This window comes from Strigops habroptila, chromosome 1, assembly GCF_004027225.2.
Source record: "Strigops habroptila isolate Jane chromosome 1, bStrHab1.2.pri, whole genome shotgun sequence".
Lineage (NCBI taxonomy): Eukaryota > Metazoa > Chordata > Aves > Psittaciformes > Psittacidae > Strigops > Strigops habroptila.
The window spans coordinates 97675092-97696860 of NC_044277.2; the positions used below are offsets into that span (position 1 = coordinate 97675092).

Below are 21769 nucleotides of genomic sequence, written 5' to 3' on the forward strand. Positions count from 1 at the left end.
ATTGTCCCAAGGCATATTATATCTGCCATATAATACACCTGCACCTCTGCTATGGAGACAGGTTGAGACAGCTGGGCTTGTTCACCCTGGAGAAGGGAAGGCTCCAGGGACACCTCAGGGCAGCTTCCAGTGCCTAAAGGGACTAACAAGAAAGCTGGAGAGTGGGTTTTTACAAGGGCAGGTAGGGACAGGACAAGGGGGAATGGCTTTAAACTGACAGAGGGGAGATTTAGATGAGATGTGAGGCAGAAGTTCTTCCCTGTGAGGGTGGTGAGGCCCTGGCACAGGTTGCCCAGAGAAGCTGTGGCTGCCCCATCCCTGGCAGTGTTCAAGGCCAGGTTGGACACAGGGGCTTGGAGCAACCTGCTCTAGTGGAAGGTGTCCCTGCCCGTGGCAGGGGGTTGAACTGGATGAGCTTTAAGGTTCCTTCCAATCCAAACTATTTTGGGATTCTGTGATATAAACCTAGTGTTCAGCTGGCAGAAGGGTGAAAGGGGACACCTCTGGTCCAGGGATCAGAGGCAGCAAGTGCAGCTAGAGTCCAGACACTGGCGGCCAGCGCTGGGATCCAGCCCCACTGAGCACCTCCATTAGCAGTGCTATTGCTGGAGGGTCCTGCTGCAGCCCAGGCACCCTGACCACGTGGACAGGATGCTCACGGAGCTCAACCACGGGGAAGGCCAAGCCCTGCAGCAGGATGAACCCAAAGCACCGGGAGGCGCTGGAGCTGCCCAGCCGGAACCCCGCGGCAGGGCGAAACGCGCGGCAGGACCCCCGAGGGGACCGGGAGAAGCCGCGCTGAGGCGGGACCCCGCCCCTCCAGCAGGCGGCGCCATCCGCCTCCGCTCAGCGCATGCGCGGCGCCGCACCGCCACCCCGCTTCCCCGTTCCCGGAAGACTCCGTGTCCCCTCCGCGGCGGCCCGCCCGCCATGTTCGCGGAGCTGAACGAGCTGCTGGACGCCTCCCCGCAGCGACCAGACACGGTGAGAGGGAGGGAGGCAGGCAAGGGAGGAAAGAAGGAGCGGCGCTGCCGTGGCGCCGGTGCGGGCCCGCGCGGGGGCTGCTGGGAGCTGCAGTCCGGGAGCCGCACGGTGCATGCCGGGAGAGGCGGCGCCCCGTGAGGCGGTGGCGGGAGCGCGGTGTGGCCATGGCGGCCTCGGCGTGCGCCGCGCCGTTGGCGGCCGCCGCGCTCTCCTCTTCGCCCGGCCTTGCTTCCTCGCCGACCCTCAGGGCTGAAGCTCCGGTATCCGCCGCTACGGAGGGGCCGGGCCCTGTCCCCGCAGTCCCCGGTGTGTCGGTGCGTGGTCGCTGCCGTGTGGTGAATAACAGCAGAAGCGGGGGTGAAACGCGGTACCCAGCGCTCCTCCGGGCCCTGCGGTGTGCTCTAGAGGTTCCTTTGCCTTCAGGCCCCTCAGTTAATTCAGTTCACCCATGCAGGTTTTGTGGTAATGGAATCCCACTGTAACTAAATGTCTTTGCCCTGCTAAAAGCTGTGTAGCGCTTGAGGTAAAAAGTTAATAAAATACGAATCTGTTTTACATCACTCTTTTTCCTGATAGGTATTAGCACAGTGAAAGCAGGTTTGGGATGATAATTTATTTTCTGTGTCTGAGTTTACCCCTGTCTCTCCCTTGTAGAATTTATGATGGAAGTAGGGCACCATTCCTGGAAAACACTGGTGAGGTGTTTTTTGGTGCTCTGAGGGCTGGAGTGCTTCTATGGAGACAGGCTGAGAGAGCTGGGCTTGTTCAGCCTGGAGAAGAGAAGGCTCCGGGGACACCTTAGAGCAGCTTCCAGTGCCTAAAGGGACTAACAAGAAAGCTGGAGAGGGGCTTTTGACAAGGGCAGGTAGGGACAGGACAAGGGGGAATGGCTTTAACCTGACAGAGGGGAGATTTACATGAGATCTGAGGCAGAAGCTCTTCCCTGTGAGGGTGGCGAGGCCCTGGCACAGGTTGCCCAGAGAAGCTGTGGCTGCCCCATCCCTGGCAGTGTTCAAGGCCAGGTTGGACGGGGCTTGGAGCAACCTGCTCTAGTGGAAGGTGTCCCTGCCCGTGGCAGGGCCTTGGAACTGGCTGAGCTTCAAGGCCCCTTCCAACCCAAACCATTCTGTGATTCTGTGATTCTATGGCCTGGCCATGGCTTGCTGGAAATCAGCATCCTGTTGTGCTTAAGAAACATCAGCCCTTTCTAAATCTCTTCTCAACTCTGTCATCCCGATTTCTGCATCTCCTTGGCTGGTTTGCGACATGTTCAAAGTGCTGACAAATGCCTTCGCTGCAGGGCTGGCAGGTGGAAGAAGCTGCCGCCTGTGTGGGTGTATCTGACATGTCACTGCTGAACGCTGGTGACACCCGCTGCTGCCCTGCCAAGGCATTTTGGCAGTTTCCAACAAGTAGCTGCAGCTTCTGCCCTGTAGCCTGCAGGTGGAAAGAGCCTGAAAGCGGAGTGTGGAGGGAACGGGCTGGAGCAGGTGGATGAAGGGGCTACAAGAAGGCTTTGACTTTGGAAGTGCTTCATCCCCGGCAGCATCTTTCTGGGCTTGAGAAGGACATGGGGAAGGGGGAAGAGAATTGCACTGAGCATCCATGGTGGAAAATCGGGAGCTGTGGGTCTTCTCCCTGCCAACAAACAAGGTCCTGGTGGTGGGGCCGGGTCGTACCTGCTCCTCAGCAGCATTCCTCTTCCCTGGCAGCCATGGGATGCTGCCCACCTCCTCGACCCACATGGATCTGGTTGCTTCCAGCCACCTGCCAAACAATTTGATCTACCTGGTCTGTGGGGATGGGTGCAAGAGGTGCATGGACTTTGGAAAGCCTCGCAGATTCCTGCTGGCTTTGCATGCCTTCCTCCTTGTGTCTACACGGGTGGTAGATCCCCGATTCCTGTATTTGTGGCCTGTGTCTGGAGTTGGTAAAGGCTTTGGAGCAGTTCTGGGGCCACAAGCTATGGAGAAATGAGTGGGTTAGAGTTGCTCAAAGAATGACCATCAAAGGTACTAGCAAGAGCAGATTTAATAAGATTTATAAAGGCACGACTTAACAGAATTTGATGGCAAGGTCCACTCTATTACTTATTACATGGATGGAGCGTATAAAGAAAAATCGAGGCAAAATTGAACTAAAAATGACTGATACAGAGACCAGAGGCACAAAAGGTAGGGAAGACCCTCCTGTTGAGTCATGGGGTTTAAAACAGACCCCTTTGCTTTCTAAACTCCTGAAGGAGCAGAAGTTCAGCGAGATCTAGTCTTAGTCTCGGACTTGGTCAACAGTTTACATGTAAAGGGTTACAAGTTTCACCACAGAGGGGATTTTTACACAATTTTCATTTAGCAATACTTTGCAGTTTTGAAGTGGATCTTATAAAGTTTGTGAATAGAATTTACTGCAAGTGCTATAACAGTCTGTGCACATACCTAATGACGTAAAGGTACCTGTTAAAAATTTCTCTCAAGAGTCAGTGAAGCACGTCCAATGTCTCAGTGTTTCTCAGTGGGTGAGGGTTGAGTCTCAAAGCCTGAGGGGACATCAGCCCAGGTCCTGTCTTTCGGTGGCAGGCATCTGATTATGGCAAACTTGAGCTTTTGTGAGCTCTGAGAGGCATCCTGCTCAGAGGGAGATGCTGGTTGCTGCCCACTGTGAGCTGGGAGAGCTCAAAGGGTCTCATTTAGGACCACTGTTCATAGGTTCACAACATAATTGGCTTTAGTCATTACCAAATTTCTATCCTGGCCACAACCCGAGTCGGTAGTTACCAGAAACAAAACTCCAGTGGCAGTGGTACCATTCCACTTGGGCTATGATCAAGGGAAGGAGTATTCTAAGGCTGTCAGGGGACCCTCGTGAGAACCCCCCTGCAGTCCTGCATCCAGCTCTGGGGCTCCCAACATGAGAAGGATGTGGAGCTGTTGGAGCGAGTCCAGAGGAGGCCATGGAGATGCTCCAAGGGCTGGAGCACCTCTGCTATGGAGACAGGCTGAGAGAGCTGGGCTGGTTCACCCTGGAGGAGAGAAGGCTCCTGGGACACCTTAGTGCAGCTTCCAGTGCCTAAAGGGGCCAGCAAGTAAGAGGCTGCCCCATCCCATTCCTGGCAGCGTTCAAGGCCAGGTTGGACGGGGCTTGCAGCAACCTGCTCTAGTGGAAGGTGTCCCTGCCTGTGGCAGGGGGTTGAACTGGGTGAGCTTTAAGGTCCCTTCCAACCCAAACCATTCTGGGGTTCTATGGTGATCCCTGCTGTCAGCTCCCACCTTGGCCAGGAAACAGGAGTCCCTGGTATGGTCAGTACCTCTCTCCTTAGCCATGCCAGAGTACCTGGTATGGTCAAGTGACGCTTCAGTACCCAACTCATTACACAAAGACCAAGGCTTATGGGAATTCCTGAAATCATAGAGCAGCCAAGAGGATGGAGGGTGTGGAGGGAAGATGTGCCACCACACAAGCAGGACACAGGAGTTTTCTGGAGCTGTTGCCTCCTTTCCTCCTTCTCTCCTTACTTCTACCAGCTGTGCTTTGGTGCAGCTGCTGCCTTTGGAGATGTTTGGTTTGGATGTTTCCACTCCTGTCTAGCTGGCATCTTAAGTGTCAGAAGGGAAGAGGTTTGAGTGCTGCCTGAGCACCTGCAGCGTGACAGCAAAGTGAGGATTTAAGGGTTTATAACTGGAAGGTTTGAAAAGCAAAGTAATGGATTTAAGAGTTTATAACTGGAAGGTTTGAAAAGCAAAATAATGTATGCTCTGAATGATAACACCCTGCTGTGTTCTGCAGAGGAGAGAGCCTTTGGAGAGCTAGCAGGTGAGGCAGGAGACTCAGAGTCTGCTCTTGCAGGGGACCATTGTGGGGAAGAGAGATGTTGAAGAGGATGGAGTCGTGCAGAAGATAAACCTCTGAACATTTGAGCTTGTGCTGTTTGAACCCAGAGACTCTTCCAGGCTTAGCCATGGAGGATAAATCTCAGTTTTGCTGCTCACGGAGGTGGTGCCTCTCGTTATTGTAATGGCCACAGAGCCTAACCCCTTTTTTTGGGTGGGAAGGAGCTCTCTCTGGCTGAGGCAGAACAGCACTTCTCTACCCTGGCTTCTGCTTTGCATTCTCTGCAGCCATGTTCAATATTTGTCATTCCATTAGCACTGCTTTTGGTTTTAGGCAGTGGGGAGTTAACTCTGATAGATGGCTTGTGAATTGCCTATGGGTATATTGCTTGTTGCTGTAAAAGGCTTTTTCTTTTTTTCTAATAGATTGGGGAAAAAAAAAGTGCATTGATAAGTTCTTTGTGATTAAAAGCAGCCCTTCTATGATTTGTATTGATTAAAGAAACATCTTGACTAAGGTTTTAATGGAAACAAATGCCTTGATGAGGCCGGTACTGATAACAAGCATGCACTGATGAACTGAATTAATTTCCTGTGTGATCAAAACAAGGTATATACTTTGTGCAGAGAGCTCTGCTCCAGTGCACGTATTCTGAGGATAAGGTTTTCTGCTCTGAACGTCGCATGTTTGAAGTAACCCTGGAACGGGGAACAGGGAGGGTTGTTTGGAGATAGGAGAAGATGCAGCTGTAGCAGGACTGCCATTTTAAGCACTCAGCCGATACAGTAGGAGAACGGACAGGGAATAGTGGGTGGCTGTTGTCTCCCTGCCATCTGTGCCACTTGGAGCAGAAAGAGGTGGAAATGGCTCCCAGGCACTCATGATGATGGTGTCCAGCACCAGGTGCATGAATACTTGGTGCCCTCTGCACCAGCTGCGTGTTTCCATGTGAGGAGGTGGCTCTTGGTGGTCTCAATCTAGCAGAAGGGCTTTCAGCTGGTGGGCACATCTTTTTGAAAGCATTGAACTCAACAGCTTTTGATGCTTCCCTGTGGGCTGTGTGGGCACTGACATCCCTCTGTAAACAAATGAGTAGCTGTAGTGCTGCTTGTCCTCTTCTTTCTCTGACTGGTACCTGCAGAGTGTTACCATGCCTTAGCAGACATCTTGTCTACCAAGATGGAACCAGGAGCAGTTTGTGTCTCATGTTCCTCTGTTAAGTTACTTTGCTGTTTCTTTTTCAGGGTAAATTCACACTGCTGCGAGACACCAGAACAGATGGCAGCTTCCTTGTGCACCATTTCCTCTCCTTCTACCTCAGAGGTATGTCAGCAGCAGGACTCTCCAAGGCAAAGGTTTGCCTTTGCCTGCTCCTTGGAGGTTCCTTCAGTGTGAAGTGTTTCTGTGTGAGCAGAGGGTGGTTCTGCAGAGCATGAGACATCCTCAGATTAGTGCAAAGCTTTGGAATCAGGATTTATGAATCCCAGTCCTGACTTGTTCTTGAGACTTGCTCTGTATCTTCAGGTACATCCCATAACATCTGTGTACCTTGTTTCATCATTAGTGCAGCAAATGTTGTAAATCACACGGGCTTTTGACGGTAGGAGCTGACTGCAATTCCTTCACCAGCTAGGTTTTTTATAATGTAATTAAACTATCAGGAACAACTAACAAATAGATAAGCTGGTAGTGACTAAAGAAACAAAGAGCCTAGCAAGTTGCCTAATTGCTTTTCTGCGAACAGTTTCACCTGTGAGTAACCTACCAGCCCCTGCAGAGTGGGTGCCGGACTCATGGACTCTTCCAGCTTTCGGCTGGCAAAGCAGCAAGCCCAGCAAATCTGGTACCTATCAGACTTGAAACTTAGCTCAGAGTGCTATGCAGGTGGCAGGGCTGAGAGCATTCTGCCCCCCATAACTGCCATGTCCTCAGCTATGGCTTTACCCCAGTTTTAAAAAATCGTTTTACTTAATGGAACAGTGTGAGACTGCAGGGAGACCTGTGAAGAGCAGGTTATTGACAGTGTGAACAGTTCAAGATCATATAATTCTCCAGCATGTGCAGGTCCCTCTAGATCCTGTCCCTTCCCTCCAGCGTGTCAACTGCACCACACAGCTCGGTGTCACTGGAAACTTGCTGAGGGTGCTCGATCCCACTGTCCATGTCACTGACAAAGATGTTGAACAGCACCAGTCCCCTGAGCAATGCCCCTCGTCACTGGTCTGCACTTGGACATAAAGCCATTGACTGCAATTCTTTAATCGTGGCCATGCAGCCAATTCCTTATCCCCTGAGTGCTCTATCCATCAAATCCACGCCTCACAGGGGCAGCCCTGCCAAGGCGCTGCCTCAGGGTCTCCCCACATCCCTTCGCTGATCTGCTGCATATTCCACTTGAAATCTGTGTCCTGCTTTCTGGCAGGGAGAAACAACTAATGATTTTGTTCATACACAAAGCATAACATCAGGTTGTCACGTTCTAGGTTTTCCAAAATCATGTTTTAGTGACAAATTTGCTTGTTCTGTGTGTTTTTCCTCTCAAGGTCACTTGCTCTATGAGAGCCAAACTGGGGATTTTTGGCACATCACTCATTTCAGTAGTTCGTGTCATGGTCAGCCCTTGGCCTCTTTGCAGTGATACCAGCAAACAGTGCCAGGAGATCCCTGGGCAAGATGGCATGAGACAGAAAAGGGGCCTCCTTCTTTTCTATGTAATTTTTTTTTTTGTTCTTTCCTTTTCCTTTTAAACTTAACAATTTTCCTAATGTGGAAATCCTATAGAAAGGTGAAAATTGAAAGCCTAGCCATGAGCAAGTGACCTGTCTAACTTCAAGACCTTTCCAGACAGATCTGTAGCCTGCCTGCTGTGGGTTATGTTCTTTGATAACGGCAGCTTGCAAAATTGAAATGATAATGTGTCTTTTTGTCTTCCCCCCCTACCTGAGCTGGCTGTAAGGTTTGCTTTGTGGCGCTGCTCCAGTCCTTCAGTCACTATAACATCATAGCACAGAAGCTGGTAAGTCTCTTCGCGTAGGTTAATAATTACAGGTCTGGGGAGTTTCTGTTGGGTGGAAAGGAATGAGAACAGGGAATGGGAATTGCATGTGAGCAGATGTTTCCAGATCTTGATGGGGATGTCAGGAGTGGTGCTCCTGCAGCAGGAGAGCACTTCTCACTGGAGAAGGGATGTGGTATAGGGAAAAAACTTAGCTATAAGATTCACTGCAAGGGCCCCATCGGGCTCTGCCCCAGCAGGGGCAGAGACCTGAACGGCTGCTTGCTTGCTTTGTGCTTAGAAACGTTTTCTGGAGATCAGTGTTCCCCAGGCAGGCCCACACTGGTAAATGTAGTTTCATTAGTGCTCTGGGGAGAACAATGCCATGGTGTCTGTGTCCTATGGGCCTCTCTGTGTGCCTGCAGGATGCACCAGCTGTGTGACATGGGAGCTCCTGAGGTGACTTTATGCTCTGTCCTGTGGTTACGTTGTGATGAAGTGCGTTGAGCTGAATCCCCTGTAGATTCAGAAGAACACCTGTATGCCTCTTTGTGCCTGTGGGCCGAGCCATCAGTTTGAGCCATCTGAGGAGCCACAAATGCTGAGTGTGTTCTTATGGATTTCCTTCCCTTGGTGGATCAGGCAAGGGTTATGTGTATCCTGAAACGAGGAAATGGAGAAAAAAAGTAGGCAGGGTTATTCCCACTGTCAGCAAGTCAGCCTGAGCTCTGGCTTTAAACTGCATTTCTCAGCTTTTTGTGCAATGCTCAGATGTGAAATGCTGTGGTTGGGAAGTCCAGGTGACCTTCCAGCTCTGAAGTGATGGGGGCTTGCATTAGTCCTCCCTCTGTTTCTGCTGGAAGTCCCAGCAGTGCTGCTGCTTATAAAGACTTCCAGGTGCTGAAGAACGAGGTGTTGCAATAACAGTGTATTCCCCACTGTAAATGGGGGTTGAGTTTTGGTGCTTGCTAAGCAATTGCATTTCATCTACTACTCAGTTTTTACCTTGTTAAAGGAGATCAATGGTCTGAGAGCTCAGACCTAAGTTAAATCACAAAATCCTGTAGAATCCTAGAATGTTTTGGGTGGGAAGAAACCTTAAAGCTCACCCAGTTCCAACCCCCTGCCATGGGCAGGGGCACCTTCCACTAGAGCAGGTTGCTCCAAGCCCCTGTGTCCAACCTGGCCTTGAACACTGCCAGGGATGGGGCAGCCACAGCTTCTCTGGGCAACCTGTGCCAGGGCCTCACCACCCTCACAGGGAAGAATTTCTCAGCTTCTTTCTCAGAAGATCTCAGCTAAATCTCCCCTCTGTCAGTTTAAAGCCATTCCCCCTTGTCCTGTCCCTACCTGCCCTTGTCAAAAGCCCCTCTCTAGCTTTCTTGTGGGCCCCTTTAAGTGTTGGAAGGCTGAGCAAACAAAGCATTTCCACATGCAGCTTTAACTCACAGCAGATACTCAACTTGCATGATTGCCCAGCAGAGTAGATTCCCCACTGCTGAGCAAACCAGCCTCTGCAGCACTGACTAGTTCTGCCCTTTGTGTAGCAGAGAGGAGAAAATCTTGGGGGGAACTTAAGTGGGACAGGAAATGGGGCGCAGCCACCGGTGTAGGTAGGAGATTCAGCTGTTAAATATGGGATCCTTGCCTGCTCTAAAAGCAGAATTGTGTTTGTTGGTGTGTTTCCTAATGTGATGAAATTTCCTGGTGCACAGCTTGTGCGTGTGCTTTTAATAGGTGCTGTTGTCATCTCCCTCGTGGGAGAGTCTGAGAAGGGAGAGAACATGAGGATTAGCTGGAGCACACGTGCAATGCAAATTGAAATCATTTGCTGGCTGATGCTTCAACAAAAAGGTTACTGATGTTAAGGGAGGTGATAAGAAGAACAATACAGCTTGCCCGGGGAGTGCAGAGAGGTGATTAAATTTGCCACAGTGGTGAGCTGTCCCTCTCCCCTTGGTTTCAAGTCTGAATCAGTCTTACATTAGGACTTCACAGGTGCCGTTGTGGTCAGTTGTTGTGAATTCTTACTGAGCTCTGAGGAGTTGGAGGTCGTAACATCAGTTATTTATATCTGTCTGAGTTTCCATAAGGTCTTGTCTTTGCTTTAATCCTTTTTTTGCCTAAATGAACACATCAGGCTCAGTAAAGGTGGTTTTCAGCAGGGTTGTGTCACTCTTAAACTTGCTTAAGAATTCGCTGCTGTAGGTCTCTACTGGAGACCAGCAGGGATATCACGTACATGGCTGCAGCAAACCCCAATTCCAGGCAGCACCCTGAGCACCGTCATGCTGCAGTTAGGTGAGCTGCATGCCCCACCAAATTACCACCCGCTTCCTCTTCCTCCATGGCAAGTCCAAGCCAAGCTGCCTGGCTCTCTGTTTTGGCCTGGAGAGTTGCATGGGATGAGGCTGTAGTTCCTCTGAAGAACCTGGCCCAAGGGGAGCTCTGAGGAGACCTTAAAGCAGCTTCCAGTGCCTAAAGGGGCCAACAAGAAAGCTGGGGAGGGGCTTTTGACAAGGGCAGGTAGGGACAGGACAAGGGGAATGGCTTTAAACTGACAGAGGGGAGATTTAGCTGAGATGTGAGGCAGAAGTTCTTCCCTGTGAGGGTGGTGAGGCCCTGGCACAGGTTGCCCAGAGAAGCTGTGGCTGCCCCATCCCTGGCAGTGTTCAAGGCCAGGTTGGACACAGGGGCTTGGAGCAACCTGCTCTAGTGGAAGGTGTCCCTGCCTGTGGCAGGGGGGTTGGAACTGGATGAACTGTGAATGTCCCTTACAAGCCAAACTATGCTGTGATTCTGTGATTCCTAGGTTAAATCTCACATGCATAATCATTCTTAGCAGGAGATTATGCACTTCCAAAAGACTGCAGTTGGAAGAGCTTCATACCTTATCAGTGCTCTCGTTTCTGCTGGGAACGGGGTGGTCCCAGGCCTGGGATGAAGGGTCCTGGAATGAGGGTCATATTCTATGGTCTTTACAGTGATGTTTGGTGGATCTGGTCACTGTAGCACCTGGTGTATGTATAAATAAACTAAATACTTACAGTTAAGTAATGCTTGCCTTACATGCTCTTCCCCACAGCGTTGCCAGATTTTACCAGTCCAGAACCACCTCCTTATGTGTTAGCTAAATGCAGTGATGTATTTTTACTTGCAGGAAAAAGCTTCCCTGGATTTTTGTGCCTGCGCTGCCTCTGTAATGCCGGCTTCACACTTTTCCTGTTTTGCAAATCCTGCTCTTTTCAGGAGCATCTGCACTTAATTTTAGGGGACAGTTAATGTTATTTGCTGTGTCCTTGTAGAGGATATGCTGGGCCACAGTGGCAGGAAGACTAATGGCATGAGGGCTGCTTGCCAGGTTGGTGTTCCCACCCTCATTTGTACAATGTTTTGCTTTAAAGGAAAAACATACTTGTCCCCATTTGATCTCCCTCTTGCCTGCTCCCCTCTCTCCTGCCCCAGTACTGAGATCACACACCAGAGGACATCAACTGGTCACCTCTGCTTGCCCCTGCAGGTGGTTGTACTAGAGAAGGGACCTCGGTCAGTTGCCTGGTCACAGATGGTCACACTTTGTACTCGGGCTGTGTTTGCTGTTGGAGCTAATGACCGCTGCCTCGCACGCTTCGTTACTAGTTCTCTCCTCCAGATATTTTGCATTCCCTGATGAAGTGTCCCACGGTGAGCAGTGGTTCTGGTTTGAAGGGATGTCACGGCTGGCAGGCCAGAGGGCCACTACGCTGCCCGGCTGGCAGCATCCCACATGGGTGAGAGCAGTTGTGCTCCATCGTGGTGCTCACAGCTCCAGTCATGCTGAGCTGCTGTTTCAGAAGCATTCCTGGGCTTGATGGGTAAATGACAGATTGCCAGAGAGAATGTTTGTGTGCTCCCAGCCATAATGGAGCGTGGTGCTGTGAGATAATGAAAGCTTTCAGGGCTGCTAATGCACGCTGTTTGGATGTTCTGCAGCACGGCGGCTCTGCAGCAGGGATGCGTGTAGTGTCTGTGGCAGTCAGGAAGGTGCCGTTGGCCATTTTGAGTACTTTTCCCACTGTCTCCAAGCTGTCCTCATGCTTCCTGTGCTGCTTCCAGAGGTTACTAGCTGGGAGACAAGCAAAAGTTTGCAGTGGAAGATGACTGCAGTGGGGTGCGTCCAGGTCTCCATCGAATGCTGTCTCTCTGGGACCTGGTTCCCCAGTTGGAAAATGAGACTGGACTTGCTGGATCCACCCAGGAACATTGTGACATGACACCAAAGGGATCAAATTCCTGGTCTTACTTAAGAGCACACTGCCCCTGGCTGCCTTGCTCTCATGCTGTGGCCCTTCTCTCTGTCATCAACTATTTTCTTGCTGATCTGAAGTACAGAGATTCTGTGTGTGCCAGAAGAAATGGCTGACGCAAAATTAAAATCAGTTTCTGAGTTATTGACATTAATAGTGAGTTTAGCCACTGCTGTAGCAAAGCATTTCAAGGCTGTGGTCTCCAAAAATTCATGAGGGGATGAGGTTTGTGTGACTGTGGTGCCGTCCAGCCCCTTTTTATGGCACGTCAGGTATTTGCCAGCCGTTCCCTACTCCTGGCCTGCCACATAAAGGTTCTTCTGTCCTTGGTTGGAAATTTTTCCATCGTGTGTGCTTGCAATTGCCCAAGAGGCTTTCCTTAGCTCTCCCTTCCTGCCCTGCTTTCTGGCATGCTTTTAGTGAGCAAATGTCACCTGCAAAAGCTAAATCCCTCTGCCAGCAGCCCACATCAGCGTCTGCTGGGCTTGGGGCTGGTTTGGAGGTATGGCGGGGAGAGCGAAGGGCCCCGTGTTCCCCGAGAGTCTCATTCCTGGGAATCCTGGGAATTACTGCTTCTGGCTTGCCTGGGAGAAGAGGAAAAGAGAGGAGACAATTTGGATTAGATGAGGCAAGAGTGTGCTGCAAGAATAACTTGCTGGTTAATGCTGTTCATTGAGAAGATGCTTGAAAACAAAAGGGGTATGTCCAGAAGTGCTGGCTGGTGCCATGCCTGAGGCTCTTCCCCACATTTGCATGGCAGGTGGGACCACTTGCCTCCCGGAAGCATGTGTGGAAGACCAGGAAAAAGAAGGGCAAGCTCCAGGCTGATTTAAAAACTGGATCTGAGGTGGGCACATGTCAGACAGCCTTTGCTAGTTGAGGATGCTTGTCAAAGTATCCCCTGGCCACAGTGGAAGACGTTGCCTCCCATCCATTGTTTCGTGATTGCTGTAGACAGTGTTTTCTGGCACCAGCTCTGATGAAAGGATCTCTCCCCCTGGAGTTTCAGCTGGGAAGGAAAGCAGTGGAAATCTGTCTTTTCTCTCATGAGCGCTGAACGTGTGGCAGCTGATAAGCCTTGCAGGAGCTGTGGGTTAATCTTCCTGTAAAGGGTCTCTTCCTTATCCATCCAGACCTTCTCTCTGGAGGTCCTCATGTGGAAATGCTCCAACACAGCAGCCTAGCACAGCCCTTTGTAGGGATTGTCTCACTGATCAGATGTTTAAAATGTGGCTTTACAATAGTTTTTTTAAATATATATATATATATAAAAGAGACAAAAAGGGGTTTTAAAATGTTGGCGCTTGTATTTCATGTTGGAATAACAGGAAGATCAAGCAGGTGAAATATGGAAGTAGAAAGCAGTAGGCAGAAGTGGACACATCGCTTTGCTGCCTTTCCCTCTTGTGTGGGAGCAAAGAGAGCCCAGTGGCTCTCAGGAGTGTCATGAGGACTGGGAAATGCTTGGAGATATTCCAAGGTCTTTTCAAAAGAAGGTGTTGGGACAATGCCAAGCACAGCTCTCTCTGTTCAGTGCTCGACATCCTGGGGGAGTTGCTGCTTCGAACCTTCCTCTTGCTGGACGATTCAGACTCTGGGCTCAAATGTCCTGCAGCTCCCAGCACAATTGCTTAGAAAATAAGCAAATATCTGTATTTTCTGTGATGCTTAAGAAGTTCCTGCTGGTGTGTGCCTCCTCCAGCATTCAGGCAGAAGCCAGTCCTGGCTTAAGGCAAAAGCTCCTGCCCTAGGACTTCTGTTCCTGGCCAGTCCTGCTCAGTCACCCTCTCCAGAGGTTTCAGAACCTCGCAGCATCCTGAAGGGACATCTTCTCTTAGGGGGTATAGGACCTGCTTTCTCAGGATCCTTGTTTCTGATTCCCTGCCTCTAGCTCACCACTTTGCCTGTCAAGCGATACTGCATCGAGCTAAACCTTCCTGAACTGCCTGTAAACCATCTATCTTGCCATCTTGTCCACCTACCTGCTGCGTTGCGCAACAGCCCTATTTCCAGGCTGCTGAGACGCTGCGAATCTTGGCGTTAATGCTCTTGGTTCCATTTTAAGAAACAACAGTCCTGTTGTGAAATGTGGGAAGCAACCCACACCAGAAAGCCAAGCACATTTGCGCTTCTTCCTGCTGGGAAATGCACAGTTTGGCTGAGGTTCTAAGATAGCGCACATGAGATAACTTTGTATGATCATGTCAGTAATAGATACTAAATTTTCCCCTGAAAGGTGGACTGATGCAGTTACCAGTAAGCTGAGGAGCTATATAACAGTTGGCAAAAGTAGCCTTTGCTGATGGAAGAAAAGAGGATGAGACAGGAGTTCATGACATAGATCTCTAGTTGGGGTCTTCTGCATGTCTGCTGCAACTCTGCCAGGCTTTCTCTGTTGGAGCTGGACATGCCAAGTATGTGGCTCTCGAGGTCAGTCTCATGATCAAGGAGGGCTGAAAGGAAGAAATCTCAGCTTGAGTTTGGGTCACGACCTGTTGCGGATGGAGCAACACACTTCACTCATAAGAGAGAACTATCAATATTGATATAAAACAGTGATTTGACAGAATTTAATAATACATACTAAGCTAACAGAAAGGAGATTTAGATGAGACATGAGGAAGAAGTTCTTCCCTGTGAGGGTGGTGAGGCCCTGGCACAGGTTGCCCAGAGAAGCTGTGGCTGCCCCATCCCTGGGAGTGTTCAAGGCCAGGTTGGACGGGGCTTGGAGCAACCTGCTCTAGTGGAAGGTGTCCCTGCCCGTGGCAGGGGGTTGGAACTGGATGAGCTTCAAGGTCCCTTCCAACCCAAACCACTCTGATTCTATGAAGTACAACGGTGATTTAACAAGATGCAATGGCAATGAGCACTTGAGTGTTTACTGCATGGAGACCCTCCCATTGAGTCTTGAAGTTCAGAAATGACCCTCTGGCTTTCTAAACTCCTCAGAAAGGAGTCTAGGTGCTCCTAGACAGCTCTGGCTTGTCTTCAGACTTCATCTCAGTCTTGGTCAGTGGTTTATGTCTGGAGGATTATATATGCACAATCTATCTTTTATATCACTTAAGATTTCAATGTGTGGTGGTGTTAATCACTTACTGAGAATCTGTTGTGGCAAAGAATCTCTCAACCTCAAGGAGTAACCTTGGGAGGTGTCCCTTCTCCAGGGGAGACCCTGGCATGCAACCTGGTGCTGTGCAGGAGAGCTCCATGGGCCCTGGGCTGCCTACTAGTTATGGAGCGAGATAGTTGACACATAGTCATGTTTGCATCCCCCCAAGAAGGGAGGGCAAAGAAATCACTCACAGCAGAGTCCTTGGGGCAGCCTGGAGCAGTTCCAGGATGTTTGAGCCCCAAATCACAGTGATGTTGTTTTGTTAATCTCCTGGCAAAATACAGGAGAAACCAGTGTGTGTAACAGAACCGCCTGTGTCATCCCCTGCACAGGACTCACTGAAGCATTGACTTTCTTAGCACATTTAGATAAGGCTTGATAAAAATTGGCTGTTGATCTGCTTGGTTCTGTTTACACAATTCCTTCAAAGCTGTTTGCTCCGCAACGTAATGTTTTTCTCTCTCGAGGGAGTCAGTCTGACAGCTGCCAAAGAACGGGGACAGCTTGTCTTCTTGGAAGGCCTCAAGTCCTGCCTTGACCTCTGGTTTGGAGAGGAGGAGAAGCAGTCAGGACAGCCCAGTCCTCTTCAGTTTATAAGGTAAACCTGACCAGTTGGTGGTTCTGCCAGTGCAGCCAACACCGAGAGCATCAGCAAGGTCTGCGGTTGAGATCAGGCTCCCTTTGGGCTTTGCTCTGAGGCCGAAGGACCCAGTAGCGGCACACCCAAGTGAAGAGAAATGCCATCACCATGCACATTGCTGTGCTTGCCCTGCCCTGCCTCTCCCTGCTGCTCAAAGAGGGATTCTGTGCCCCTTCTCCAGAATTTTAGAGCAATTTCCACCCCTGTCCCCATTGCCGAGCATGTTTTAGATCTAGAGAAAATCTATTTTGTCACTCGACAGGTTTGTGTCAAATAAAACTCCAAGAAGCTTTATTCCTTTTGTTATTATTTTGAGTTATATTCCAAAAGAACAGTACTGCTTTAATCATGCTGGCTTTCATTTTTATTTCCACTTCACTTTCTCCATGCCCCTGATGATTTGATAGAAAAATATCCATTGAGGACTGTTAAACTGGCAAAAACCGTGTCCTGGGCTGCATCACCAGCAGCGTGACCAGCAGGTCGAGGGAGGGTATTCTCCCCCTCTGCTCCGCTCTGGTGAGACCCCCCCTGCAGTCCTGCATCCAGCTCTGGGGCAACAACATAAGGATGTGGAGCTGTTGGTGCGAGTCCAGAAGACGCCACAAAGATGCTCTGAGGGCTGGAGCACCTCTGCTGTGGAGACAGGCTGAGAGAGCTGGGCTTGTGCAGCTGGAGAAGAGAAGGCTCTGGGGACAGCTTAGAGCAGCTTCCAGTGCCTAAAGGGGCCAACAAGAAAGCTGGAAAGGGGCTTTTGACAAGGGCAGGTAGGGACAGGAGAAGGAAGAATGACTTTAAACTGACAGAGGGGAGATTTAGATGAGGTCTTAGGAAGGTCTTCCCCGTGAGGGAAGACATTGGGTCAGTGGCTGAGGGGGACATGCAGTGTGTGCATGGGCCACACCCTTCGAAACCTCCTCCTTCTCTTCCAGCGAGAGCGCTTCTGACCTCAAAGCCTTGTTTGACTTTGTCCGGGTGTCCCTGACTCCTGCTGGCAGTGACTCCTGGAAGGGCCCCGTGCTGCTGGTGGACGACCTCAGTGTCCTGCTCAGCCTGGGTGCCACGCCGGTGGCAGTGCTGGACTTCATCCACTACTGCAGAGTCGTGGTGTGCTCCCAGCTGAAGGTACTGCTTCCTCTGCGTGCAGCGTCCTGTATGCTATGTGTACAGAAGAGCCTCTGGAGCAAAGCCTGGCTTTCTTTTCTTTCTCCACCTGTGCATGATGAGGTTTTGAAAGGCTTTGGCTAACCAAGAAATTCCAGTTATTGCTCTAGGGCCACTCGCAGGGAGTTGTGTTAGTCCCTGGAGTACCTGTGTAGGGTCCTTTGCAACTGGTTTCCCAGGAGATGCTGCCTAGAGAAGAGCTGTGTCTGACGTGCAAGCAGGGATTCGAGGTGCAAAATAATGTTACTTAGAGCTCCTGGCTCTCCAGAGATCTCTACTCACACCTGTGTTTGTGTGCATGTGGGAGAGCAGGGAAGGAAATGGGTTACAAAGGTAGCGAGGGGCTGATGTATCTCCCAGGCGACAGAAATGAAGGTCCTCTCAGAGGGCACCTGAGTCCCTGCTTCCACCAGTCTTAACTGTTGCTGTGTGTTGCACTGGCTGGTTTCTAAGGGCGTATGACAATGCAGCACTTCTACAAAGCTCTCCTGAGTGATGTGCTAACTTCAGAGAGCATTGCAGCCAAAAATCTTTACAGTCACATCCATCCGTTGCTATTTACGTTGCAGCGTCCCCCACCCTGGCCAATTCTCTCTCTGCTTGAGTGAGAAATAAAGTAGATGGTGTCAGGTTTTGTTATCCTGCATTTCATATGGTGCCAGGGTGTTTGTGCTGTAAATGCTGACAAGGGATGTTCTGCTTGCTGAGAATATTTACCTCCAAAACACCTAAAAAAGATGATAAATCACACTAACACATCTCTATTTCTGTCTAAGAAAGTTCTAAAGCTTCAAAGTACACTTTAATTGACTGGGAATTTCATGTTATTTTAAGTCCTTGGTGACCTGCATGGGCTGAGGCAGAGACTCTTGGGATGTATTTTTAATAGAGTTGGTGGTGCTTTGGGGGAGCATTTTGCTTCTTGCGAGAGCTGTGAAGCTTCGAGCATTACAGCTCTGCCTGCGTCCGTTCAGCCATGTCTCTATGTAGCTGTTCTGAATTTATTCAGAGAGTTGCCACTAGTGTGGCCTGATGGACTGGTTTAACTAGATAGCTATCGCATGCCAAAGGCTTGATGTATTTTTAGGCAGCATGTTATATATATCTATATGTACAGTATAGGGACAGCAAGCTGTTTCAGAGTTTTCGATATATATCTGCTGTTTATATTCTCAGTGGACTTAGCTCAGAACCAGCTGCTGTGCTGGGGATGTCTAAGTAGCTTAACATGGCATTTCACAAGCTCCCATTGCTGTCTCCTCTTCCTTACCGTGATTAGGGATTAGGAATCAGCCAGGGGCTCATCTCTGCCTGGTGCTCTCATTCCAGGGTAACATCGTGGTGCTGGTTCACAGCAATGAGGATTCCGAAGATGAGGAAAATGAACTGGTGGTGAACTCTCTGTGTCATCACAGTGACCTGATCCTGTGGGTAGAGGGGCTGGTGACTGGCTTCTGCAAGGATGTTCACGGGCAGGTAATGCATGGGAGAGCACAGAGAGGTGGCACATGGTAATGTCACATAAAACACTGCCTGCAGGCCCAAGGGTGGGTGAGACATGTTCTGTCTACCCCACGGGAGACAATCCATGCTGCAGCATGGTTAAGGACTAACAAGCAGCCTTGTTGCAGTCACCAGGATCTGCTGGAGCAGCTGGGCTCTTTTGGCTGTGACTCTGCTTCCGCAGGGATATTCAGGGACATCCTGCCACCTGGGGACTCCCCCATATCTGGAAGCTGGAAGGGGTTTATACAGCAGCTGCAGCACAGGCTGTATCCCACCCCAAGGTGATGGCAAAGAAAAATATTCATTTCCCGGGAAGCTACCTCAGACTGTCATGGAATCACAGACTGGTTTGGGTTGGAAGGGACCTTAAAGCTCATTTAGTTCCAACTAGACACAAGGCTATTGTGTCAGTGGATCTCAGCCTGGCCTGCAGTGCTCCCCCTGGGGCTGGGAAGGCAGCTGGGTCGCTGGGGCCTGGTTACTGCATGGTCTTTTGTCAGAGGCTGCCACCAAAGGGACTGGTTACAGGCAGGTGTGACAGGTTTTTTAATCAGTGATCCTTCTAATCTCCCTTCCCTGCAGGCTAGCAAGAGGGGTGGAGGCGTGAGGATGCTGTGACTGGGGTAGCCAAAGGGGTGATATTCCTATTCTTTTCCTTTGCAGATTAAAATAATTAGGAGAGTGTCCTTGGAGCTGACAGGGGAGCAGGATGTCGTCCAGATCTACCAGTACAAGATCCAGGACAAGAATGTCACCTTTTTTGCTAGAGGGCTGTCAGCTGCAGTCCTGTGATGCAGTGATACCGCACAGTGCTGCGAGAGCAACGCGGAGCAAGGCTGGGGAGGCTCGTATGTGCCACCAAACCTGCCTGGCTGCTTCACCAGCACCTTCCAGGAGCAGCGCAGCAAACTGACCCAGGAGGGAAGCTTAAACGCGTGTTGAACTGCATGCCAACAAGGGGATTAGCCTGCCCGGAGTTTGCTGCAATCCCTTTGTCCTCCCACCCCGTTCCCAACAAACACAGGCCAAGAAAAAGTGCACAAACTTGCCAGAATGGCCCTTAGAGCGTGTAAATACAAGCAGGGGGGATGCCCCTTGGGCTGGGCGTGCCTCACCCTTTCCGGTGTGTTATGGCATGGCAGTGCCAGGCACTGCTGCGTGGAGGGATCACCCCACCCTCCCGCTGGCATTTAATGGGATGACACAGAGCGGGTGGAGGCAGGGATGGTCTGGGAGCATGTTGCAATTCTTACCTTTCTCCCAGCTCTGGCACAGGAGAGAGATTTGCTCAACTCACAGCTTCCACAGTGTTGGAAAAAAATCAATAGCTGTGTGTACAGCCCCTCACCTTGCTGCAGTCAGACCCAGACCTTGCTTGGTTGATCCCTTGCTTTGTTTAGTTACTTTCCCTCTTTTCATGTGAAACCCCCATGCCGTGGTGCCCCATCCCTAGCAGTGTTCAAGGCCAGGTTGGACAGGGCTTGGAGCAACCTGCTCTAGTGGAGGGTGTCCCTGACCATGGCAGGGGGTTGGAACAGGATGAGTTTTAAGGTCCCTTCCAACCCAAGCTGTTCTGTGATTCTGTGATTCTATGTGTGTCAGTTTATTGTGTGGCTTCCCAAGGTCATCCTTGGCTTTATGTGATGGACGGACACTTGTCCATGAACCTGTCTCAGCCACTGCTTCCCAATCACAAATCATGACTAGCAGTTTTATGAGCTGCCTGTACTGAAGCATAATTGGGGGCTAATAAACACTTATTTTAGATAAAGGGTACAGTCATCAAGTAACCATAGATCTCTGCATGGGAAGTGCTCCCCACAGGCTCCTTGGCAGGGGAGAGAAATGGGCATCTCCTGTGCACGGGTGAGGATATAGCTTTGGATCCCTGGAGCAGAGCTCAGACCTGGAGGTCTCCTTGTAGATGCTCTGGTTGTAGTGGGAGATAAATAATATCCTGCATGCTGGTGGGACATGGGAGTGACTTACCAGCTCCTTTGCAGCTCCAGAGCCAGGGTAACAACTCTGGACGTGGGAGTGGGACATGTTCCTGCTATTTTCCACCACCCGCCAATGGTGCCTGGCCCAGCTGTGATACTGCTGCCGGTGGGTTCAAAGCCCTACCCTGGCAAAGGCAAGCTGGTGGCTTGGCCTCCTCCCGAGTCACACCAACCCTCGGGCTGGTGCCTGCTGTGCCTTGCTGAGGTACAACATGTTTCTTGGCTGCCTGCTGTGAGAGTGGCAGAGGCCAGCATTACCGCTGCCATCCTGGCGTGGTGGCAGAGCCGGGGGGACAACGCATGGTCACCATCTGCAAAGGAAGGATGGGACAACTTTGGGGATCGGAGCTGCAGGCACTACAGCTGCTTAAAATGCACCTGTAATGGGCATATAATGGTGTGTAATTGAAGCAATACCTGTATGATTAGCTTCCCCTTGGAGAGATCCCAAACCATCCCTGCTCCAAGCCCTGCTGAGCTACCCTGCGAGGCCATGACCCAACTGAGACCTTGCTCTGGAGCTGACGCTGCAGGAAGAGATGCAATTGATGGCAGAACAGGGTGGCCTTGGCAGGGTCAGCCAACATCTGTGTGCTTGGGGCCGCCGCTACCCGCAGCTCTTTGTTTGCCAGCCAGAGGTTGTGTAATGCTGCATCCCGACCCATAGAGCAGGTGTCACTTGGCCCGAGATCTCTGGTTTTCACTCCCTCAGCCTTGGTGGGAGCAGCTGGGGCTTTGGCCAGGCAGCAAGCTGGGAAAGGTTCACCGAGGCTGGGACTGGTGAGATGGGATGCAGGCCCCTGGGAGAGGGGTTGATGTGGTGGTATCAGGCAGGGCTGCCGGCAGCAGAGACTGTTGGAAAGCACCGGAGCCTGACAGCTGCAAGACAGGCTCCGTAAAAGCTGGTTTGTGGAGGGTGCTCAGTCCCTGGAGATGAACACGCAGGGGCTGCCTTTCCCTTGTCCCATTTCTGCTCCTTTCCTGCTTCTCACTCTGGTTTCCTGCTAAGACCTGTCTTCTCAGGGCCACTTTCCTCTCTGACACTGCCTCCTTCCTTGCAGGGCTTCCCCCTGGATTTCAGGAGTGATGTTTGGCAGCCAGGAGCTGTGCTGGGGGGTGATGGCAGGGCTGGCAGCACCGGCATGGGGCTGGCTGGCTGTGGAGCAGTGGTAGCCTGGCTGCTGTCCTCTGGCCCACTCTGGCTTTACCAGGGCCAGAGCTGCTGAATCCTTTGCTGCAGTTCTCGGCCTG

The 21769-nt window shown here is 50.9% G+C and overlaps 1 protein-coding gene across 6 annotated transcripts; it reads left to right on the top strand.

Moving 5' to 3' along the window:
* Positions 1-843: 843 nt before the first annotated feature.
* ELP6 (elongator acetyltransferase complex subunit 6) lies at positions 844-20289 on the top strand. 6 transcript variants are annotated; one of them, XM_030493395.1, is made up of 7 exons: positions 844-984; positions 6057-6135; positions 7758-7828; positions 15676-15806; positions 16781-16973; positions 18342-18488; positions 19182-20289. In XM_030493395.1, exons 1-7 carry the CDS (start codon positions 931-933, stop codon positions 19308-19310), a joined length of 804 nt encoding a protein of 267 aa, XP_030349255.1. In that variant the 5' UTR covers positions 844-930; the 3' UTR covers positions 19311-20289. The 6 variants fall into 6 exon arrangements, with proteins under 6 accessions (XP_030349255.1, XP_030349263.1, XP_030349247.1 ...); XM_030493387.1 differs by having other exon boundaries at positions 963-1298; XM_030493377.1 differs by lacking the exon at positions 844-984 and adding an exon at positions 2090-2470.
* Positions 20290-21769: the final 1480 nt, after the last annotated feature.